The sequence below is a fragment of the Grampus griseus genome, assembly GCF_964374135.1.
Source record: "Grampus griseus genome assembly, chromosome: X".
NCBI classification, from domain to species: Eukaryota; Metazoa; Chordata; class Mammalia; order Artiodactyla; family Delphinidae; genus Grampus; species Grampus griseus.
The window spans coordinates 14,189,644-14,212,316 of NC_138999.1; the positions used below are offsets into that span (position 1 = coordinate 14,189,644).

Consider the following 22,673-nt stretch of genomic DNA (forward strand, 5'->3'; position numbering starts at 1 on the left):
AGCCAAGGCGCGCCCCGGGATTTCTGTGCCCCGCGCTTGTCATCCTCCTCAGGGAACGGTGCACGCGGAGGAGGAGCGGCTGGACTGATTTGCTAAGGGGAGGGCGGGGACGAGGAGGAGGCCAGGTGAGCGAGGAGCCCCCTGCGTATCCGGACTCCCCGAACGCGCCTTTGCCCGACTCCTAACCCCTCTCCACCCAGGTGGGCGCGCCCGTTTCCCCGCTCGCCCGGGGCGCTTTGAGGAGACCAGAAAGTCGCGGCCCGGCTGCGCGGGATGCCTTTCGCCAAGCGGATCGTGGAGCCGCAGTGGCTGTGCCGGCAGCGACGCCCGGCGCCTGACCCGGCGGAGGACGCGAATAGAGGCAGCGCTGAACCGCCGCCGCCGCCCCTGCAGCTGCCCGGCCGACGGGACGAGGCCGTGGCGCCGGGGCCGGAGGATCCTCCCCGCGCGCCCCGCGCGCTGCCCGCGCCAACCGACCAGGCGCTGCCGCCGCACGGAGAGGCGCCCGCGGCGGGCGAGGAGAGCGCGGCAGGGGTCTTGGAGGCGGCGTCAGCGGCCGGCGAGGCGTCCTCGGCGGCGGCCGCGGCCGTGTTGCTCATGCTGGACCTGTGCGCGGTCAGCAACGCGGCGCTGGCCCGCGTCCTCCGGCAGCTCTCGGACGTGGCCCGGCACGCGTGCAGCCTCTTCCAGGAGCTCGAGAGCGACATCCAGCTCACTCACCGTCGCGTCTGGGCGCTGCAGGGCAAGCTCGGTGGCGTGCAGCGCGTGCTCGGCACGCTGGACCCCAAGCAGGAGGCAGTGCGTGAGTACCCGCGCCGTCCTCCCGCCCGCCCGGCGCTCCGCGTCGGCGCCGCACCCTCGCGCCCTCCGCGGTCGCCGCAATCCCGGCGCCGCGCCTGCTGCAGCTCTGCACCTTACGCTTGCCTCCCCTGAGACCCACCCCAGGCCTCCCGGAGTTCGGGGCAGGGACGCAGACGCGGAGGGGAGAAAGTTAAAGGGGCAGTCTCGGGACTCGAAGGCAGCCGTGGGCTGAGAGGGAGCATTTATGGGAACACAGGAGACAGGGGGGCCTGTCATTCACCTCTGGGGCTCGATTTCTCGGTCCCTCCCCGGCGGGGCGGGAGGTTGGTGCAACTTCTGTGGTTTCCAGTAGCCCATCCCGGAGCCCTGTAGTCCCCCCACCCCCACCCCAGTGCGTGCTTGGGCCGCTCGAGGAGCAGTGAGTGTCCTCTTAGGGCTTCTGCAACGCCGTGGCGTTTTTGTCCCTCTTACTGTGACCGCACGTGCTGCACCAAGCCGCGAACTTGTGCCTTGCGTTTGTGTGCGACGTAGCGCGGCGCCATTCGCCTCCCGGAGTGAACTCCGAAGAGCTCTGCTCCAGCCTTCTGGCCTGGGAGGGGCGTGGATGGAGGAGTGTCCCCGGCCCTGGGGAGATCGATGAGACCCTTGGGCATCTCTTCTGTCCTGAACAGAACAGGGTTCCTACTAAATGGCTGTCTGTGCCATCTTCTCGGAGGGGTTCCGCCCCCCTCCCTTTCCCCCAACGTGGAATGTCGTCCAAATTCACCCGTGTGTACAAGATCCCTGGACACCTTTGCTGCCCGTTAACTTCACTCTTGCGACATCCCAGGGCTCCCAATAAATGTCATCCTGGCGCTCAGGAGAGTCCCCTGGCACACGGTTGGCTAAATCGGGAGGCGTTGGAGTCATTTAGGAACAACCGGACGGTGGGCGGGGGCCGTAAGCCAGCACGCCGGTCCTTTGGCGCCTAGTCCAGCGGCTGCGACGCTCGCAGCGAAGGTGATGTCAGCGGCTCTGACTTACATAAGAAGCTTCCCCGGTTGCTGCAGCAGCTGCGCCGGTGGCGGTGGCCGCGGAGCGCGCGGGGCGGGGGCGCCCTCACGGCATCCTTCCCCGGGGACTTCCGGGCACCTCAGTCCCGCAACCCGCACAGCCTCCTAACCGACCCCCCCGCCCCGTTCGCGCACTACCCCCCCCCCCAAAAACCCCTCTGAACCCCGCCCCGGGAATTCGCTGCTTTTCTGCAATAATAATAATAAGCGTAATGAATAAATGATGTGCGCGATCGGTTTTCGCAGCTATAAAAGACCCGGAGTTGGGTTAATGACTGGTTGTTTAAAAGGGCAATTCCGGGGATGAGTTCTGGAAAGAATTAGGACTGCCGTAGGCCAAGTCGTATTTTACTTTTGGGACTTGAAATGAGCGCTTTAATCCTGCCTCCTTTTTACCTCAAACCACACAGCAGGGACCGGCCCTTCACTTTCAACAGCGCTGATATCTGGGGAGTGTGGTCAGGGTGAGTGGTGATTTCACTTCAAAAGAAGTGGAGGGAAGTTTTGCAGACTGTTGAGTGGTGCATACATTTCCCGTATGTGTGTGTGTGCGTGTGCGTGTGTGACCCACTGCACCTTAAATTAGATTTCTCACAAGTGAAACTCAGCGATGGAGCAGAATGAGTTCTCTTCTCCCCTTTTTCTTTAGAGGCAGGAGGGGGTAGTTATGTACCCAGAATTTAATATAATCCTTTTCACTGTTTGGAGTACAAACTAATGGTGAATGGAGAAGAGAGGGGATTTTTGGTGTGTGCATATGACTGATGAACATATACTCTATTTGTGCATATTTATACATGAATAAATAAATGAAGATGGGGCTCATATAATACGAGGAATAGACTTCAAATCTATTATTTTTACGTTTTTCAAAAATGGTGTCTCCATACTTTGTGCACAGACCTCTCCTCTTGTCCAGATAAATTTAGGATGGCATTGTTCCTGTTTGATGTCGTAAAAGGCATTACCTTCGGGAGGAAAAGCACAGTATTATGTGTCTTAATTTGGGCTTCCCAGTGTGCAGAGACGGAGGCAAGGATTTCTGTGCAAGGAGTTTATTTGAGAGGGGATCCCAGGAAGCACAGGGAGGGAGTGGGGAAGTGGGCAACTAGGGTTCAATCCAGCACACACCTCAGAAGCGTCCCACTGAGGAGTGAGGAAGCTGCAGTATTTCTCCACCAACTTCCATCGCTCACTGATGGAGAGCACCTGGAGTATGAACTCCCTGGCTCCTGGGGCCTGCCCCTGGTGTGGGCTCGGCAGGCTCCCGGGCCAGGTGGAGAGATGCCAAAAGCCTATGGTGTGTACCGGAATGTCTGCAGGGGTTGCCTGGGGAGGGGAGAGGGGCCGTGTGTGGGTGGAGTACCAGTGGCATCTGCTACCTCATGCATGTCTCTTTAGCATTGCTCAAGGTCCCAGGGAGCTTCAAAGGGAGAGGCAGCCTGGAAGTGACCGAAGTTCTCTTTTCTCTCCCTTTGAATGTGTCTGGGTGCCTCCATGCCCCCTGTATAGCCTTCCCACCCGGGTCACCATTCTCCATGCTGCTTCATCCTTGGACAGCTGCTTCCTGTTGCCCTGAGACAGGCTGGAATGGTTTTTGCGGGGGTGACATGATCTGACACACACTTCAGCAAAGTCGCTCCGGAGGCGAGTCCGGAGCTGGTAGACCAGTTAGACAGTGTGAGTGGTGACCGTGGCTGGGACTAGGGTGACGGTGAACAGTGCTTGGATTCTGAATTCACTTTGGAAATAGAATTGACGGGACTTACCAGTTGGTTTGGGTACAGGGTATAAGAGCAAATAATACTAATTGTGGATGACACCCAGCGTTGTTGTTGTTTTTGGCTTAAACAGCTCATAGAAGGTCCATTTCCAGAAATGGGTAAGGTTCGTGGAAGAGTGGATCTTTTATCTTTGGGGGTGGGGATGGAATCAATGCTTTTCTGTTTGTGCCATGTTAACTTGAGCTGCTTGTGTCTTAGACAATTAGACGTGTGAGTTCAGAACTCAAGAGAGAGGTCCAGGCTGGAGATGTAGATGTGAGATGTAAGGGTAGAGATGATACGCGAAGCCCTGGAGTTCGGGACCGTGTAGAGAGTAAAGAAAAGGGGACCAAGACTTAGCCTGGGGCAGTCCAACTTGGGAATTTTAGTAGAGGAGAAGAAAGACTGAGGAAGAGCAGTGAGCAAGCTAGAAGGGAAATCAGGAGGGCATGGTATGATGGAAGCCAGGAGAAGGTGTCTCAGGAATGGAGGAGGAATCGTTTTGGTCAAATGCTTCTGAGAGGAAGATGAGCGCTGAGGCAAGGCCATTGAGCTGGGTACGTTTTTAGCAATGAGTGGCCCTGCTAACTGCTGTGTAAGTGGAGGGGTGGAGAGGAAGGCCACATACGAGGGGATGAAGAGAGAACAAGTATGGTATGGTCTTCTTTATTTTTATTTTTTACATCTTTATTAGAGTATAATTGCTTTACAGTGGTGTGTTAGTTTCTGCTTTATGACAAAGTGAATCAGTTATACATATGTTCCCGTATCTCTTCCCTCTTGCGTCTCCCTCCCTCCCACCCTCCCTATCCCACCCCTCCAGGCGGTCACAAAGCACCGAGCTGATCTCCCCATGCTATGCGGCTGCTTCCCACTAGCTATCTACCTTACATTTGGTAGTGTGTATATGGCCACTGTAGCTACTCTGTGGGTAGCTAATAAAAATCTCATTGTGGTTTTAATTTGCATTTTGCTGATGGCTTGTGAGATTGAACACCTTTTCATATATAGTTTTGACCGCTTGAATATTCTCTTTTGTGAATTCCCTGTTCGAGACCTTTACTCCCTTTCCAGTAAGGTTCTTTGTATGTTTTTTTCTTGTAGGAGTTCTTTATATATTGTGTATATGAGTTATTTGTGAGCTATAGATATTGCAATTACCGTCTCTCTGTTGTGTGCCTTTTTCCTCTCTTAGTGTTACCTCTTGGCGAGCGGAAGTTCTTATTTTCATGTAGTCCAACTTAAGGATCCTTTTCTTTATGGTTAGTGGTCTTCGTGCTCTGTTCTGTTTGTTCGTAAATTCTTCACTGACCTCATGGTCGTGAGGATATTCTTTTATGTTCTAGAAGTTTTTTTTGTTTTGCCTCTGTCGTTTAGATCCATGATTCACATGGAATTGATGTTTGCAAATAGTATGAGGTAGGGATCAAGATGCCTTTTTTCCATGTTAGATGCACAGTTAATCCACTGCCACGTCCTGAAAAGACCATCGTTTTCCCATCTCACTGCAGTAACACGTTTGTCATCTAGCGAGTCGATTTATTTTATTTTTAGTTAACATTTATTCAGTTCTGCTCTATGTCAGGCCCTATGCTAAGATTTTATATGAATCATCTTATTTAATCTTCACAGCGACTCTATGAGAGTGATTTTCGTACTTTACTGAGGATTAGCAACTTGCTCTGGGGAGCAGCAGCTAGAAAGCGCTGGAGCCTAGAATTAGGGTCCAGGTCTGAGTGCACAAACTATTCCCAAACATCAGTCTTTTCTCCCACACGTTGCTGCACAAATCCAGGGGAATTACAGTATGAAAATCAAGGCCCTTCTCGATACGCTTCTGTCCACTTGACATGTCCCTCCCTGCCTTCCCCACATTCCACCCCAGTCCAGTCACACTGAACTACTGGCTGTACCCCAACTTGCCAGGCTTTCTCATCCTTCGGGCCAATGTGTATACTACTCTTTTCTTCTGGAACATTTTGCTGGCTCATTTCTGCTCTTTCTTTGATAATCAGTGGACACGTCATCTTCTCTGTGAAGTGCAATCTGATTCCTTGCCTGCCACCTCCCGCCTCCGAGTTTTCTAGAACTCTGTGCTAACCTTTATCTTAGCTTTTCTCCTTCTGGACGGCAGACTGTGTTGGCGCCCTGCTAGATTCCTTCAGCCCTCACCTCTCATTCTGATGGCTGCTAACTGCCAACTCCTGTGACTCTGCCTAGGGCTTTTTTTTTTTTCTGACTGATGGACCGCGCTGGGCCTTGCACACAGGGAAAGCCAGAAGTGCAAGCGAATCATTGCCTCTGAAGTAGTACTCAATCAATGATGGACGGGGCGTTGGTGGACCAGTGGCCTCACTTCCTTGCGCCTTGGAGGCGAGAGCTCTGAGGCACGTTCTACACCATCTCTCAGAGTTCCCCAGAGGACTGAGCTGCAGTTGCCCACAGTGGCGACTTAATTGGAAAACACACTGTGTATTCACTGCCTTCTTTTCTCCGTCTCACTTCTCAGTTACCTGTGGGTGCTTCCTGGGGTCGCCTCCCACGAAGCCTTCTTGCACTTGAACTTGCATTTGTACTCATCAGGTCTGGGAGAACCCATGTCAAAACAACCTGTTTAATCTTTGAACTGTGAGGACAGAGACCTAGGGCTGGGAGTGTGGTAGAGGTGGTGCTTCTCATTCTTTTTCCCTAAACTCCTTCCCCGAGGGTCACTAGATTCGTCACATGGCCAAGCCCTCCCGTCGCTCTGTGCTGGGTCTGGAAATAACTTACTACCCTTTAGTGAGCTCACAGTCTAACCTCTCATTGGCGTAGGAGGAGATCGTCAGTGCTTCAGAGGTGAGAAGAGGCTGGAAAGGAGCTCAGGTCCACGATGACCGAGACACACCCGCTCAGTTCCTCAGCGTTTCCTCGGCCAGCCTTTGAGGGGACTGCTTATCGTCCTGTAGAATGGGCAGGTGATGACGGCCCCGAGAGACCCACGCTCCCTGTGTGAGATGCGCCATTTCAGCCAGAGCAGACCCAGGACCTGCTAAGCCCAGACGTAGACTAGGAAGTTACACAGGGGGTGAATCGATCATTTGGGGTCAGTATGGCAGTGCTAATTGTGGGTTCAGCCTGATTTGGAAGGATCATCCTTTTCCTCCCCTTTCTGTTCGTTCTACCACTCGCAGAAACCCTTTGCAGTCTGCTTAATGTGTTTTTAGGGGGGGATATTTTCGGAACTGTCGTTAGGAGTCTTTTCCTCCTGGCTCTACTCAGTGAGTTCTTCTGAGGCATTATGATATCCGAATAGCTCCATTGAAAGCTGCTTTTAAACCCATCACGGAGCTACTGAGAAAAACGTAATCTTTCAAGTGTTAATAATTCATGGGTGTAATTTCCTCATAACCAGTAACAGCAGCACATTTCCTTCTGGACTTGTTGTACTGGATTGGGTATTTATTTATTTATTTATCTACTTAATATTTATTTATTTACCCGTGCCGGGTCTTAGTTGCAGCATGCGGACTCTTAGTTGCGGCGTCCAGGATCTAGTTCCCTGACCAGGGATCAAACCCGGGCCCCCTGCGTGGGGAGCGTGGAGTCTTAACCACTTGGGCCACCAGGGGAGTCCCTGGATTGGGCTTCTAGATCAAAACTACCAAACTGCTTTACCTCGGAAATCCTTGAGGTTCTGTTGGGTTGATATTGCTAAGATGGTAACAATAAAGATTCCTTTCTTCCTGTTTGTGGAGGCATTTTCCACACAATGCCATCAGGAAAGTGTAAATGCCGCATAAGTGCTCAGAAACATCTTCAGTCTCCGGGCTTCTGGTCTACGGTGGGCATCACCTTTAAGTTCCAGTCACATATGACATCTTTCCTGTTGTCCCACGTCAGCGCAAACGTCTTGAAGATCCATTGACTTCATATAATGCTTTGAATTTTTCTTTTGTGGCCGCATCCGTGCCTTGCGGGATTTTAGTTCTCTGACCAGGGATCAAACCCTGGCCCCCTGTAGTGGAAGCACAGAGTCCTAACCACTGGACTGCTGGGTAAGTCCCAATGCTTTGAAATTTTAGAACAAAGACAATTTTAAATGCAGTTGGGATTTTGTTTTGATAGTTCAGTTGAATTTCTTTTTACTCTAGTAAAAATCGTGAACCAAAAGATTTTGTGGGACCCTCGGTTAAAAACAATCATGGGAAGAGTATCCCAAGACCAAACTATCAATCACAGAAATTCCTGCAAGTTCTTTTTGCATCAAGAATTCCTCATGAATCACATCTTGATAGTAAGTGAAAACAAAAGATAATGAGGTGAGAATGGTTTCTGAATGTAAGGCTCTCATTCTAGGGTCTAAATTTGTTGAAATAAGGTTTTGGAGAGCACTCTTAACCAGACCGTAAGCCCACAAAGGGCAGAGACCCTGTCTAGCTCATCTCTGTAAATGACTAAGACAGGCAGGGTCAATTTTTGTTTCTGACGCTAATGTCTGTCCCTCAATCTATTAATGAACATGAGAAGGTTTGAGTGTAGTGAAGTAGGAATCTGAGGACCTGGGCATCCGTATGCTGAAAAATTCCTTAATTATGAAACACCCAAGTCCTTCAAAGTGAAATTAAGCAAGAACAAAATGAAGTTAACAAGGGTTGGACGGTCTTGGGATCTTAGAGTTGGGAAAGACCCTAGTGTCCCTCAAATCCAGCCTCCCACTCGGGGTGGGACTCTTTTTAGAGATGTCCCAAGCGGAAGCCCATCTAGTTTCTATGCGCTCTGAGACTCCTAGGCGTGGCCACCCACACCCCAACTTTATTGCTGTATAGTTCCCATTCTCAAATAATCCTTATCTACACTGAGACTAAATCTGTCTTTTGGCAATGCCTGTCTTTCAGTCCTAATCTGCTGTCTGGAGCCATATGGAATCTGCTTATAATCTCTTTTCCAGGACCTCTTTAAGTGTCTAGAGGTGACTGTTATTGTCCCTCCTAAGCTTTCTTCATCCCAGGTGAAACAACTTCACTTCCTTCAACCAGGAATCTTAATGCCACAGAGGCTTCCTCTGTTCCATTTGTGTAGTTGGTATTTTGAACTTAAATTTCACAAGACTCCCCCATTGTCTCTGTTAAATTGAATCTTGCTTGCTTTGCTCTTTCATTTCCAATCAGTGGTGATGGTTTAAAATCTTGATTCAGTGTGTCAGCTACTGCCCACAGCGTTTTGCTCTTTGCAGACATCCTCAACATGATGCTACCCCATCACCCACATCTTTGATAAAATTATTGTTCCGATGTACTCAAGGCCAGAGCGCACTGGCAGGCGGTGCTAACAACATCCCTCCAGGCTGACGTGTATTAATCACTGTTCCTTGGGTACCATTGTTGCAGCAGCCCCGAACGCTCCCCCCACCTTCCCATTCAAACCACATTTCTCCACCTTGCCCACAAGATCTATCATCATGAGTGATTGTCAGATGGTTTGCTGAAATCAAGATACCATATGTCTGTAGCATTTCTTTGATCTCCCAGTCTAATAACCCTACTCAAAAGGAAAATGAGGTTAGTCTGGCTCAAACTGGACTCACAGCCATCAGAGGGGCTATTTAAATTTCCTTGTGTATAATGGATAAAGAGTTTATTTGGGGGAACCCGCTTTGGTGTTCGCCATCAAAGGACTGTAAAGCTGGACGGCAAGGGAACTCTCTGGGTCCTAGAGTCCATTTCTCTGGCTCCAAAGTGCCTGGTTTGTCCAAGGCAGAGAATCCCAGTGCCTGTCCCTGCCTTTCTTTGAGGATACGTGGTGAGAACTTTATGTCCTTGTGCTCTGTTCCTTCAAGAAAGGTCTGGAATTCACAACCTTCGGAGTTTGCTTGGGCTCAGTTTGAGCAAGGTTGTCAGGTATCTGGTTTATCTAATTGTCGAGAGGAAGCTAGTACGTGGTTAAGAGTATGGAAGCTGAAGTTAGACCACGCGCTTCAAATCCTGGGTCCCCGGTCTTCATCTATTATGGGATGGAGATAAAAACAGTAGCTGCTACATCAGTTTGTTGACAGGGCCAAAGGAGTCAGGTTGAGCGCTCGGGCACTTAGAGCTGTGCCTGGTACATGGTGAGCCCCTGGCAATTATTGGCTGTTATTTTATTGGTACTATAATTGGATCATGCAGAGCCGGAGGCCTGTGTTAATTTTTTCCAGGCAGGTGTAAACCTGTGCCTGAATCTGTAATGCTGGGTCAGGGGGAAGGAGACAGCTGACCAAGCAGTTCTCTGTCCCTCCGTGTGGTCAGACGGCTATTAAGATCTCTATGTTCTTTGTGGCCTCTTTTTTTTTTTTTTTTTTTTTTTTTGCGATACGCGGGCCTCCCACTGTTGTGGCCTCTCCCGTTGCGGAGCACAGGCTCCGGACGCGCAGGCCCAGCGGCCGTGGCTCACGGGCCCAGCCGCTCCGCGGCATGTGGGATCTTCCCGGACCGGGGCACGAACCCGTGTCCCATGCATCGGCAGGCGGACTCTCAACCACTGCGCCACCAGGGAAGCCCTTTGTGGCCTCTTTTTGTTATGCAGAGAGGTATCAAAATAAAATGACCAATGACCAGTCATTAGTATCCAGAGTCATTCATTTATTGTATTCCAGGCACTCTTCTAGGCCCTTGAGTTTCACCAGTGAACAAAAAGTTCCAAACAGTTTACAGAGGAGAGAGAGAAACCATAAACAACAAACCTAGTATTACTTGTAAGGAGAGTACAAAGCACGTTCGCAGGTGTTAAGTGTTATGGGCGAGGGCCGTCCAGAGGACTGGAGTGAGGTTGCCGTTTTCAGTGGGGCGGTCAGGTGGGCCTCATTGAGGAAACAGCATTTAAGTGAAGATTGGGAAAAGGTGAGGGAGTTAATGAGGTAGTACGCTGGAGGACGTGTTTCAGCAGAGGAAACCGGAGATCCTGCCAAGGCCCTGAGCTGAGAGCGTGCCTGGTGTGATGGAGGGCTGGTAAGGAGGCCAGTGTGGTGGCTTTGGGGCATGCAGGGAGGAGAGTGGGAGGAGAGGAGGCCGGGGAGGGGGGCTGGAAGGCGGCTCGGCGGGGTAGAGTGTAGTAGGCCATCGTGAGTGAGGACTCTGCCCTTTGCTCTGAGTGAAGTGGCGACTCACTGGACAGTTTCAAGCCTAGCAGTAACATGATTGACTTCTTAGAGGTTAAAAGGATCACTTTGGCTACTCGGTCAAGAAGAGACTGTGGGAGAGGCAGGGGTAGAAGCAGACAGACCAAGTCCGAGGCTGTCCTGGTGAGAGACAGTGGTAGTTTGGTGGAAGTAATGAGAAGCGGTTGGTTCCAGCTTAGAGCTGTTGGCATCTTTTGTTTCATGTTCAGGGCTGGGCACCTCGGCCCACACAGAAGGGCATAAAATTGAAAAGGAAAGGACCCCCCCACCCCTTACTCTGCCGGACTTGCTCCAAGGGAAGCCATGTTATAACGTTTCATGCTCCTGCTAGGAGGAGCGAAAGCAAATTCTCACACGTGTCTAATGCGTTTTGCAAAGCCAGTTCTTTATTTTTATTTTTACTTTTTTTTAACATCTTATTGGAGTATAATTGCTTTACAATGGTGTGCTAGTTTCTGCTGTATAACAAAGTGAGTCAGTTATACATATACACATGTGCCCGTATCTCCTCCCTGCAAAGCCACTTCTAAACGTCGAGGCAGGCTCTTGTCTCAGAGCCTTGTTGATTAATCTTATTTTGCTGTCTCGGAGCAATTGAAAAGACGATAGTCTTTTTACAGCAGAAACTAACACACCATTGTAAAGCAATTATACTCCAATAAAGATGTTAAACAAAAGTCCATGTATAATTTGCAGTGAAATGTATAGCTCTCGAGTGTGTAGTCTGGTGAGTTTTAACAACTGTATTCACCTGTGTAACCCACCCTCCTATTAAGATGGCGACTCTTCCGTCTCTTCAGATAGACAGTACTCTTTTGAGGTTAGAAAACAGTTTTTGAACTCAGGTGCCCTCACACCAGCCCCTGTCAGGCCTGTTGTATGAATATGGGCGTGGAAGATAAGAATTCCACAGAAACTTCGGGAGCATCCAGTAGGATCAGGCTAAGAACTAGCGATTCCATGTTTGAGATTTGCAAGGGAGCAAACTTCCAGTTATAAAAGTCCTGGGGACGTAATGCACAGCATGGTGAGTATAGTCAATAATAACGTATATTTGAAAGCTGCTAAGAGGGGAGATCTTCAAAGTTCTCATCACAAGAAAAAAAATTGTCACTGTGTAAGATGGTGGATGTTAAGTAGGCTTCTTGGAGCAGTCATTTCACAATATATACCAATATTGAGCCATTACGTTGCACACCTGAAACTAATATAATGTATGGCAGTTGTATCCCAATTAAAAAAAGACTGAAAGAAAAAAACAGATTTCTAGCACAAATTGGGACAGTGGAGTTTCCTCACTTTGGTCTGATGGCGCTGTTTATAACATCTTGGTGCCGAGCTCTAGGGAGAGCACCGCTTGACACAAGGATAAGAATCTGGCCTCAGAGGCCCCAGGGGTAACTTAGAAGTAGGAGTTTTTCTAAGATAAAGCTAAAATAACATTTAAAAAGAGATGGGAAAAGAAAGAACTTACTACTCTTAAGCAAACTTGTAAGTAGCAGGGAATGCTGATTTGTAACTGTTTTTAGCTGATGCTTGAAGCCTGGCTGGAGGATGAGGAAAGTTGTTTACAACGTGATTTCTAATTATTATATCTAAGTGCATTTAGATTTGTGGAATAAGAAGCCCTACTCTGGAGTTCAGCTACTCTTGATTTTTACTACTAGACAACTGAGGGAGGAAAGAAGTAGGAGCTATGAGGAAGGATGACAGCCAGTGAGACAGTGTTCATTAGATTATAATATCAATATTTATGTTTCTCTCCAAAGTGCATCTGGACTCTGTTCCTCGAGTCTGGGTTTATATGTATATATTTTAACATCTTTATTGGAGTATAATTGCTTTACAGTGGTGTGTTAGTTTCTGCTTTGTAACAAAGTGAATCAGCTATACGTATACATATGTCCCCATATCCCCTCCCTCTTGCGTCTCCCTCCCTCCCTCCCACCCTCCCTATCCCACCCCTCTAGGTGGTCACAAAGCACCGAGCTGATCTCCCTGTGCTATGCGGCTGCTTCCCACTATGGATTTATATTTCAATAATACGAGTAAAGCTGTGTTTTCCATGTGAATTTCGCATCAAAGCTCTGCTGCCTCAGCCCGCCGCCTCCTCGCCCCGGAAGTGCTCCCGTTTACAAGATGGCACACGTTCATTGAGACTTTGATTCTAGGGCTGAGCTTTGGGGGCGGGGAGAGCGCAGCATGAATAAATCCCACGGAAATCCTTTTCCATGTGAGAGTCATGGGGTTTTCTGCTTCATAAATAGGAGAGAAGGATGCTTCAAAGTTTGGGGCAGTGTTGGGGGAAAGTGGGCAAACCAAGAAGAGACACCGGGAAGGCTGTCGTGGAAGGTTTTCGGAGAGTTTCACTTGGGTTAAATGCCTTCAGTGTGAGAGAAGAGATTTTGGAGCCTTGCTCAGGTATCAGATGTCACTGGAGCTCATCTGGCAAAGTTTGAGCTTTCGCTAATTAAAACTAATCCAGTTGCGCGAAGGAAAATATATTGCATAAGGTTGCTGCTTGTGTGGCTTTATTTTAACCCTTTCCCCGTAGCCTAAGACCGGCGAATCTCAGGCTGGTGTTAGGGTGGGAGGTGATAGTGAGAAATGAGATTCACTTACACGCTCATTTGAGTAAAGACAGTGAGAGGTGTAGCCTATTAAGAGCATTGGCTGGTCAAGGTCAATTGGAAGCCCTTTTGGGTTTTCTTGATTGATTTGCCGATTCACAGTTTTGAACAGCTGTTGAGTGAGAAGGAAAATTTAAAACAAAGCAAAACGAAACCCAACCCAAAGAGACACCCTCCTTTACTTCTCAGGTTGGACTTTCTTTCCGAGTTGCTCTGTCCACTTTTCTGTGGCCTATTCACCTTGGTTGGATCAAGCCCCCTTTAGGGAGCTTGGGTTCAAGGTTTGTACCCTGAGGGTCTGGGATTTTTTGTCATGATCACAGGCTGTGTTACTAATCCCAGTTGCCTTTCTAGTGAAAGGCCTTTGATTCTCTCAGTTCTGATACTTGCCAGCTATGCAACCTTAGACAAATTTGTAGCCTTTTTGTCTTAGTTTCCTTATCTGTGAAATGGGGATAGTGTTAGGACTCACCACAGAGAATGGTTGTGAAGACTGAGCGAATCAATCCATAGACAGGTCCGGCAGTGTGTGACATATACACAGAATACATAGTAAGTGCTAGCGAATGCCTGTATGCCATCAATGCTACTATTGTTGTTGTTGTTTTATCATTATTATTATCAGGGGGCTTGGGTAAAGGAAACAGATGTGAAAACGGATAATACCCAGCCCCTGTCGCTCGTCAACCAGCGTAAATATTCCGGCTGGCTGGATGCAGGGTGCAGATGAGAGCACAAGAATCTCAGCCCGCTTTCTGGCTTGGCTAGCCTAACTCATGTCATGGGATACTGCAAGAACAATTTAGCATCGGCCGCCGTTACACCTTCATTGTTTTGGGGGACGTGGACTTCTGCTGATGGCGGGGGAGGCCTGGCTGAGGACGTGTACCATTGTGGCAGTGGTGCTGAGTGCAGACGCCCGTGCCCTCACTTTCTGGGACTGTCTGTATCATGTCCGGTAATGACTTGCTTTGCCCTTTTCCCCCTGGGCAACACAGCTAGACTACATTTCCCAGCCTCCCTTGCATTTAGGTGGGACCATGTAACTGAGTTCTGTCCAATGGAATGTGAGAGGAATAATTGCTCTCCTCTGGGATGGGCATATAAAAGCTCCTACCTGATCCTCTGCAGTTTATTTCCTCCCCGCCGTGCTGGTTGCATGCAGAGGATTCAGCAGAGGACTCCAAGGCCCTAAAGGATGGTAGAGCCACCAGACAGAAGGAGCCTGGGTCCCAGAATCACCACATAAAAGGCTGTCTGCCGCCACCCGATTGGCTTTCACATAAGGGAGAAGTAAACTTTCCTTGTGAGGTTTAGGGGATATTTGTTACAGCAGTTAGCCGACCCTGACTAATGTAGAGATACAGCGCAGGGAGAAAAAACGACTGGTTTTCCTGAAAATGAACAGGTGACGAAAGTACTCCAAAGTACTTTCACGGAATAAAAGGGGCTCTAAATATAGTCTTTTTCCCTGAGACACAAAGAGTTTCTGTGTGTGCCCAGAGCAGTGTAACAGCTTTCCTCAAGTAAGCAAATGGAAATTAAGACTTGTTAACAGAGTTCTAGTTTCTAGAGAAACGTTGCTACCTGTGACCAATAGAATTCATTCATATTCATTCTCTTTCTCTCCCACCATATAAAAATGATATACATATATTTGTAAAACTTTTAAGAGCTAATTACAACACAAAGCAACGTGCACAAGTTACAAACGTACAGATCGATGAATCTTCACGCACTGCACGTGCCTCTTTAACCAGCACCTGCAATAAGAAACAGCATTCACGGCCCTCAGGAAATCCTGCCAGTTCCTCTCCAAGCATGCCCCCCGCTCCCCACCTAGTTGGCCATTATCCTGACTTCTGACAGGCTGTTTTGGTCTGTTGTGTCATCATCCAGTATGTGCTTTTTTATATATGGATTTTTTTGTCTGCTCAAAATTATATTTGTGTGACCCATCTATGTTGTATGTAAGTGTCGGTCGTTCATTTTCATTGCTGTATAGTATTCCTTTGTATGACTGTACCGTGATTTATTTGTCCATTCTGTTGTTGATGGGCATTTGGATAGTTTCCTGTTTGGGTTATTCTGAATAATGCTGCTATGAACATTCTAGTTCCTAGCTTTTGGTGAACGTACCTACACTTTTCTTTTGAGTGAAAACTCCCTGCCTTGTAGTTTTACAAAACTCTCTTCCTCAGTAAGATGTTTCAAGGCTCTGACAGTGACTGTTCTTATTCCTTGCCGTCTCTTGGCTTCTAGGCTAAGCAAAAGTTTCGTTCTGCTTTTCTGGAATGGAAAGATTATGCCTGATCTGTAATGGCAAAGTTTGGGTGTCTAAAATGAAGGAAATGTGATTTACTTCAAAGGACCTTATTTCCGCCTCTTTTTATATTAAAGCATAGCCACGGAGCCTTTTGATTCTCAGACGAGGGCTGTTCACAGAGCTGTGTTTCAGATCGCTTGGAAACTCCTTGTAATCGGAGTTTGCCACTGGAATCTTTACTGGCGCGGCTTCAGCTCTTCCTCTGTGAGAAGGAGAATCCTTTTGGATTTTCAGATCGCTTCCTTCCCTTGGGGAGGGAATGGAGGACACATCGAGTGATGAGTCCTCTAATCCCTTGGAGGGATTAGCCTTAGAGCTGTCGGGAGTTGCCTCCTCTATTTGCCCCTACTGTCAAGATTTTATGCAAAATCTAGGCAAGGCAGAACATTTCCTCAGAAGGGCAAGAGGCAACGAAGAGGGGAAAGCCTTTCTGTCCCGCTGAGGGGGTTTCTGCTCGTGGCTCTGCTTTCAGGGCCTTGGATATCTGATCCACAAAGTAGCAACCCGGACTAGACGGGACTTTGTGAGGCCTCAAGCAAGTTCTAAAAAGCCGCCCACCGGACTTTCTTTCAAACCTCCGACCCAGGCTCAGCTTCCCAGACTCCATTGCTGAGGCTAGAAGTCCTGGACTCAATGAGTAGTGTAACCCCCGTAACCCCACCCCAGCCCCCCAGGCTTCCTCACTGGAGAATTGAGGAGAATTGAGACCCGACTGTTGGAGTCTGAGCCTTTTCCTTCAAGCCTCCTGGAAATATCCGAAACATCCTGGGGGCTCCAGCAGCCGGACGGCCGCCTGGTGTTCTGATGGAACGTTTGGTTCCTTTGGGTGTGAAAGTGTGTGAAGCCTTTACAGTTAAGTCTGAAAAATGGCTGTGAAAAGGCCCCGGGGAACCCCGCTGCCGAGTGACACACAGCTGAGCCTTTGGAAGGGGGGGTTTATGATAAATTTGAACATGGTTTTCAGCTTCACTGTACTTTGCTATACTCCTTTAACCGGCTAGAGGATAAGTGAGCTGATTCTTTGCATGGGGAACTGCTTTGGACCGTTAACCCAGATTTTCTTCAAATGCAGAGGAGACTGTAACTGACTTTTGGCTTTTAAAAGCTGGAGGCCTGATGAGACGGCTCTGTGAGGTCAGAAGTTGCAGCTGGGGCCAGGATAGGCTCTTCTCTACGAACCAGGTGTGAAATGCGAAAGAGATGTATGCAGAATAAGGGGCCTTTAAAAACCCAGATTTACTCTGAGGACCTGGGTAGCTCTTGCTTACATCCACTGCTTGGCTCGAGTTGCCCTTCTCTTCTCGGGGGGCACAGCCGAAACCAGGGCCTACAATGTCTTCTTCACCCCTGAACTTTTTTTCTGTGGCCAGCCCTGCCCCTGGTTTTTAGAAAATGGCTGAATTTTTGCCCGAGCTGACTGTCATCAAGGAGATTCTTCTGGACGTGTTGAGGCGGACATCAAGCCAATTCGCGGGCACACTCACGTTTCCTTTACATTTGTTGTGTGACTTCTTTCTGCTAGTACATGTTATTCATGTTATTTCACAAGCCCCTCAAAATGCTGTGATGGAAATGTGATTTTTTTTTGTGGATGAGGAAACGGAGGCTCTCCTGGTGGCTCTAAGAGCACACTGCTTAAAAGGGCCTCAGCCAGGATCTAGACATGGCTGTCTGTCTTCAGCTTCGATCCTCTGTTTACCCTGCCCAGCTCCTTATCGCCACTGAGATAGCCTTCTGCCTCCAGTTTATGACGGGGAAGCAGAGGCATAAAAAAAAAAAAAAGACATACGGACGATGCCCAGGTGGGACCTTGGATGCTCAGAAGGGCTGGGATTGGGATGTCTGGACAGAAAGTTTCACGAATCAAGGAGTACCAGCCATGCATCTGATGGCAGGCATATGGCTTTGTTGGATGTTAGCACATGGGATGGGGCCAGGCAGTGGCTACGTGTCTGGCTGTAACTAATTAGTTGTTTGATGGTAACTTAGTAGATAGGGTAAAATAAGGCGTTGGCTGTAGCAGGAGTCATCTTCTATATCAAGGCCTTTACTACCTGGACCCAAAAGATTCACGTCCTGGATACACAGGATTCTTTCCTAGCTCGGTGGTTGCCTATTCGTATTCTATAGTGTTGCTTGAAGGCGGGTGTAAATTAACTGTGAGTGCCCTCAATTCAGATAACTAATCAAGCCAAGATAAAATAAGTTGCCATTTTTCTCATTTATTCAAGTAGGCCAAAATGAAATACTGATAATGGTCAGGTTTGGGGTGGGAATGAGGATGGGGTGGGTATAAGGGTACTTTCAGACATTGCTGATGGAAGTGTGAATTGGTATCATTTTCAGAGACTGCTGACAGAAGCGTGGAATTGGTGTAAATTTTCTAGTAAGCAGTTGGCCTTTATGAAATTAGTATACAAAAAAACCGTGTGCCAGAGACGTCACTTCAGAATTTAACCTGAGAAAATAAGTATCTAAGTAAAAGAATGTATAGATGCCTCAGTGTTGCTTATAATTACGAATTACTGGAAATACATTAAATGATTAGCAATAGAAAGTTGATCAAACAAACAACACTACTATACATTAGTACAGCAAACAACATTACTACATGCTGGAATGGTGAAATAGTCTACTGCCATTAAAATGATACACATAGATATTGATGAACTCAAAATTGTGTTTATGTTATATTCCAAAGTTAAAAACTCTTACTACTAATTAGTATGCAGAGTATTGCATGTTTATTAAGAAGATGTAAGAATATAGGGAGAAAACGTCTGGAAGGATATATACCAAATCAGTACTTTTAAAACATATTTTGATCATGATCCACAGTGAGAAATATGTTTTACATTCGTGATCCAGTAGATGCCTGTAGCTGAGACAATAGTTTTAGCAACAATACTACTTTTCTCTATGTAATGCTGATATAATGTAATGTAATTCTGATATATTTATTTTTTCCTTTCTTTACTATATTATTCTATCTTTCCCTCCTGTATTTTACTTTATTCCAATTCTATTCCTCTTCTCCTTTTTTCTGTTTCATTTTTTAAGATGCTGGTCATGACCCACTAAGTTGATTTCATGATTTCCTAATGGGCCACAAGCCATAGTTTGAAAAACACTGCTCTGGAATGTTAACAGTGGTGATCTCTGGCAGGTGGGATTATACTAGATAACTTTTTTTTTCTTTTTGAGAAGGGAGGTCCTTTTTGCTTTTCCATGTTACTTATGTAATACAAAGGCTAATGAAAATTTTTAATTGACAACGATTCCATTGAAAAACAAATTGATACCCTGCAACTTTTAAGGAATGTATTGATTGTATAAAATAAGATGCCTACTCTACACCATAATTATTGGGCATGCAGAGTGTTCTGGGGACCTTAAAGAACTTTACGGCAGGACAAATATATCCGTTGAGGCACAGAGTTTAAATAATAGAATAACAAGACAATGAAACGTGGCCTTATCTCTTCAAACTCAAAAGGTCACCAGGCATCCCTGCTTACTGTTTTACCCCAGCGATGTTGCATCAGTTCTCTGGGATTTACTTCTATTTCTGTTCCAGATTGCACTTTGTTATGCTCATTCCCCGCCTTAAAAGAAATAGGTATTAAATTCATCAGACTACTTTCTGGCCAGATTATCTTGGCTTCCAGCACTGTCAAACTTAGCCTCCTTTAAAGCTAAAGATGATTTTAAATAGTAAGTAGTCATTAAGAACTTAGAGCAGGAAGCAGGAGCTTTAAAGGAGGACAGGAAGAATCCCTGGCCTGAGTCAACGTACTTCCCTGTGGGCTTCCTGCTCTCAACACACAGCTGGAAATCTGTAGGCCCGCCTGCATCGTGGCCACGCAACCAAAGTGGGCAGCGTACGAAGTGAGCTTTCGCTGGGAAAACAGTGGACAAGTGGGGCAGAGATTTCTGCAGAAGGTTCTGTTTATGTAGGGCACAAGTAAATCTTTGGGCGTGTGTGCCAACTGCCAGGTCGGGGAGGGTGATCCATACGGTTGGGGCTGGGGAGAGGCTGGCTGACATTTGCAGAGTTGGGGCCTGAGAGATGCTTCCTGACCTTGAAAGGAATGGATAGGAAATCTGAGAAAATAACTGGGGTTGCTTTCCAAGAGGGACTAATTTAGTTACCGTTGTTTCAGACTGTGCCAAGGGTAGTCTGACAATGCTAAAAAGGTTATTGGGAGCCCGGACTTCCACTAAGGGAGAAGACTAACATTCATTCTGTCTCTGAAAGATTGTGAATAATGTGTCAAAGTTATTCAAGTACTCATGTATTTATTCATTTATTATCCGATGAATTATTGAATCATGTAGTCATTTGTTCATTCATTCATTCATTCTTCCATCCATCCATATATCCACCCATCTACCGATGCATTTATGTAAGCATCCAGTTACATGGCCAGGTGCTTTGTACTGTGGGGCAAGCGGCAAGCGTGGGGGTAGGGAAGGAACTCTGAAAGGGGGAAGAGCAGTCTGTGTAGCTGAGTTGCTCACAGTCCGGCAGAGCAGACAGACAAGTAAATAACTAATTCCCACATAGTGTGGGCAGTGCTACCAGAGGGGCCAACCTGGCTTGATTCATGCAAAACTAAGTGTCCCCTTCTGGCCTGGAATCACGGAATGTTAGCCCGAGAGAAGCCTTAGAAAAACTGAATGGCACAATGCTTTCCAGACTTTATCCACAGAGTTCTGGGGTGGGAGAAAGAGGGGGGAGTTAGAGGAAAGCTGAAAAGATGGGGTTTAGCTTCTTTGAGAACCAGGGCAGGTCCTTTTTTTTTTTTTATCTGTTTCATATATTGAGGTTCCTTGTAGAGCATCATTTGAGGAAGGGCCTTGTCTGCTTAATGATGTTTGCAAAACACTGGGCCAGTCCACCATCTTTCCTTGTGTCTCTGGTTTAGAAATTGAGGCCCAAAAGGGTGGAGTGACTAATCCAAGGTTAAAGAATTGGTTAGTTAACAATCCAGGAATAGACCTGGTCTTCTAATTTATGTGGGCATAAATAGATTACTTCAGTTAGCTTTTGCTTTGTAACAGATAACCCCCGAACTTAGTAGCTTAAAACAACCACTACTTAGGCCATAATTCTGTGAGTTGGCAATTTGGGCTAGACTCAGCTGGGATCGTTCTTCTGGTCTCAGCTGAGCTCACTCATGTCGGTGATAAGCTGCTGATCCACTGGCCAGTCACGGTAGAACAGGCCAGTCTAAGATGGCCTTCCATCCAAGGGATGGCTGGGAATTGGCTGGGGTAAGCAGGTAACTGAATGCGAAATCTCTCATGATCAGGATTCCAGCAGGGAAATATCCATAACCTCTTGAGGCCTAGGCTTAGGGCTGGTCAAAGCAAACCACAGGACCAACTCAGACTCAGGAGGTGGAGAAAGAGGCTCTACTTCTTCATTGGAGAATTGTAAGAGTTGTGGTTACAGGAAGGGAAGAATCATTGCCCTTTTTGCTATCTACCACAAGAATACTGAGTTATTACCATGTCTTCTCTTCTTAATTTGGGCATTGGAAAAATGTGTGTTTGAAAATACTATCTAGGGCTCCCCTGGTGGCGCAGTGGTTGAGAGTCCGCCTGCCGATGCAGGGGACACGGGTTCGTGCCCCGGTCCGGGAAGATCCCACATGCTGCGGAGCGGCTGGGCCCGTGAGCCATGGCCGCTGAGCCTGCGTGTCCGGAGCCTGTGCTCCGCAATGGGAGAGGCCACAACAGTGAGAGGCCTGTGTACCGCAAAAAAAAAAAAAAAAAAAAAAAAAGAAAGAAAATACTATCTAGTTCCAAAGCCATCTTTATAAGAAGACCATAGTCATGACTCTTTCTATATACTGTGAGGCCTCTTGCTTACTTGAGTGTTTGAGACAGGTGGTATTTACTGCTTGTAGTAAGGGACGTTGTACCTTAAGAACATCCCTACCTTAATCCCAGTCACAGTCTTTGCATCAACAGCCCTTTCCATGGAAAGGACCCCAGCTCTTGGTTACTGTGATTCTCATCATTTCCATAAATATTTATCGAGTGACTCCTATGTAGCAGACACATGACTAGATATTGAGGATATAAATATGTCTAAGGTGGGCCCCTAACCTCAGGTAACTCACAGTCTGGAAGTGAAGGAGGAAGGGTAAACAGATTATTATAGTGAAATATGATGGGGAAGAGGGCTGGAAGTTGAATTTCTTTTTAGTGGTCATTATTACCTTTGTAATTAGAAGGTGCAGCCACACGGTCATCTAAGTAGATGCAGAAAAAAACATTCAAGAAAATTCAGCACCCTTTCTTGACAAAAACATTTAACAAACTAGGAATAGAAGGAAACTTCCTCAACTTGATAAAGTACATCTATGAAAACTGACAGCAGGCATCATACTTTGTAGTGCAAAATTGAATGATTTTCCTCCTAGGATGGGACACAGGACAACACTGTCCATTCTTGCCATTTCTATTTAACATTATACTGGAGATTCTAGCCAGAGCAATTAGGAAAGAAAAAAAAGGCATTCAGATTGGAAAGGTAGAAGTAAAAGTATCTCTATTTACAGATGACATGATCTTGTATAAAGAAATTCCTAAGGAATCCATACACACACACACACACAACCATTACAACCAATAAATGAATTTAGCAAGCTTTGAGGGTACGAGATCAATATACAAAAATCAGCTGTATTCTATACATTAGCAAGGACCAATTAGACAAGGACAGAAATTAAGAGAACAACTCCTTTTACATAGCATCAAAAAGAATAAGATACTTAGGAATAAATTTTACAAAAGTGCAAGACTTGTACACTAAAAAGTATGAAACATCATTAAAGAAAATTAAGGCAGACCTGAATAAATGAAAAGACATTCCATGTTAATGGATCAGAAGACTTAATACTATTAAGATGGCAGTATTCCCCGACTGATATACCGATTGGTTTCAATCCATAT

At 47.0% G+C, this 22,673-nt stretch overlaps 1 protein-coding gene across 2 annotated transcripts in view; it reads left to right on the forward strand.

The window, feature by feature from the left end:
• Positions 1 to 273: 273 nt before the first annotated feature.
• Positions 274 to 22,673, forward strand: part of NHS (NHS actin remodeling regulator) — a gene marked incomplete at both ends in the record, with an annotated part of 345,228 nt that continues 322,828 nt past the window's right edge. For both annotated transcript variants that reach the window (XM_082681251.1, XM_082681252.1), the window contains one exon: positions 274 to 802. In XM_082681251.1, coding sequence (XP_082537377.1) covers positions 274 to 802 — 529 coding nt within the window. The remainder of the gene's footprint in view (positions 803 to 22,673) is intronic.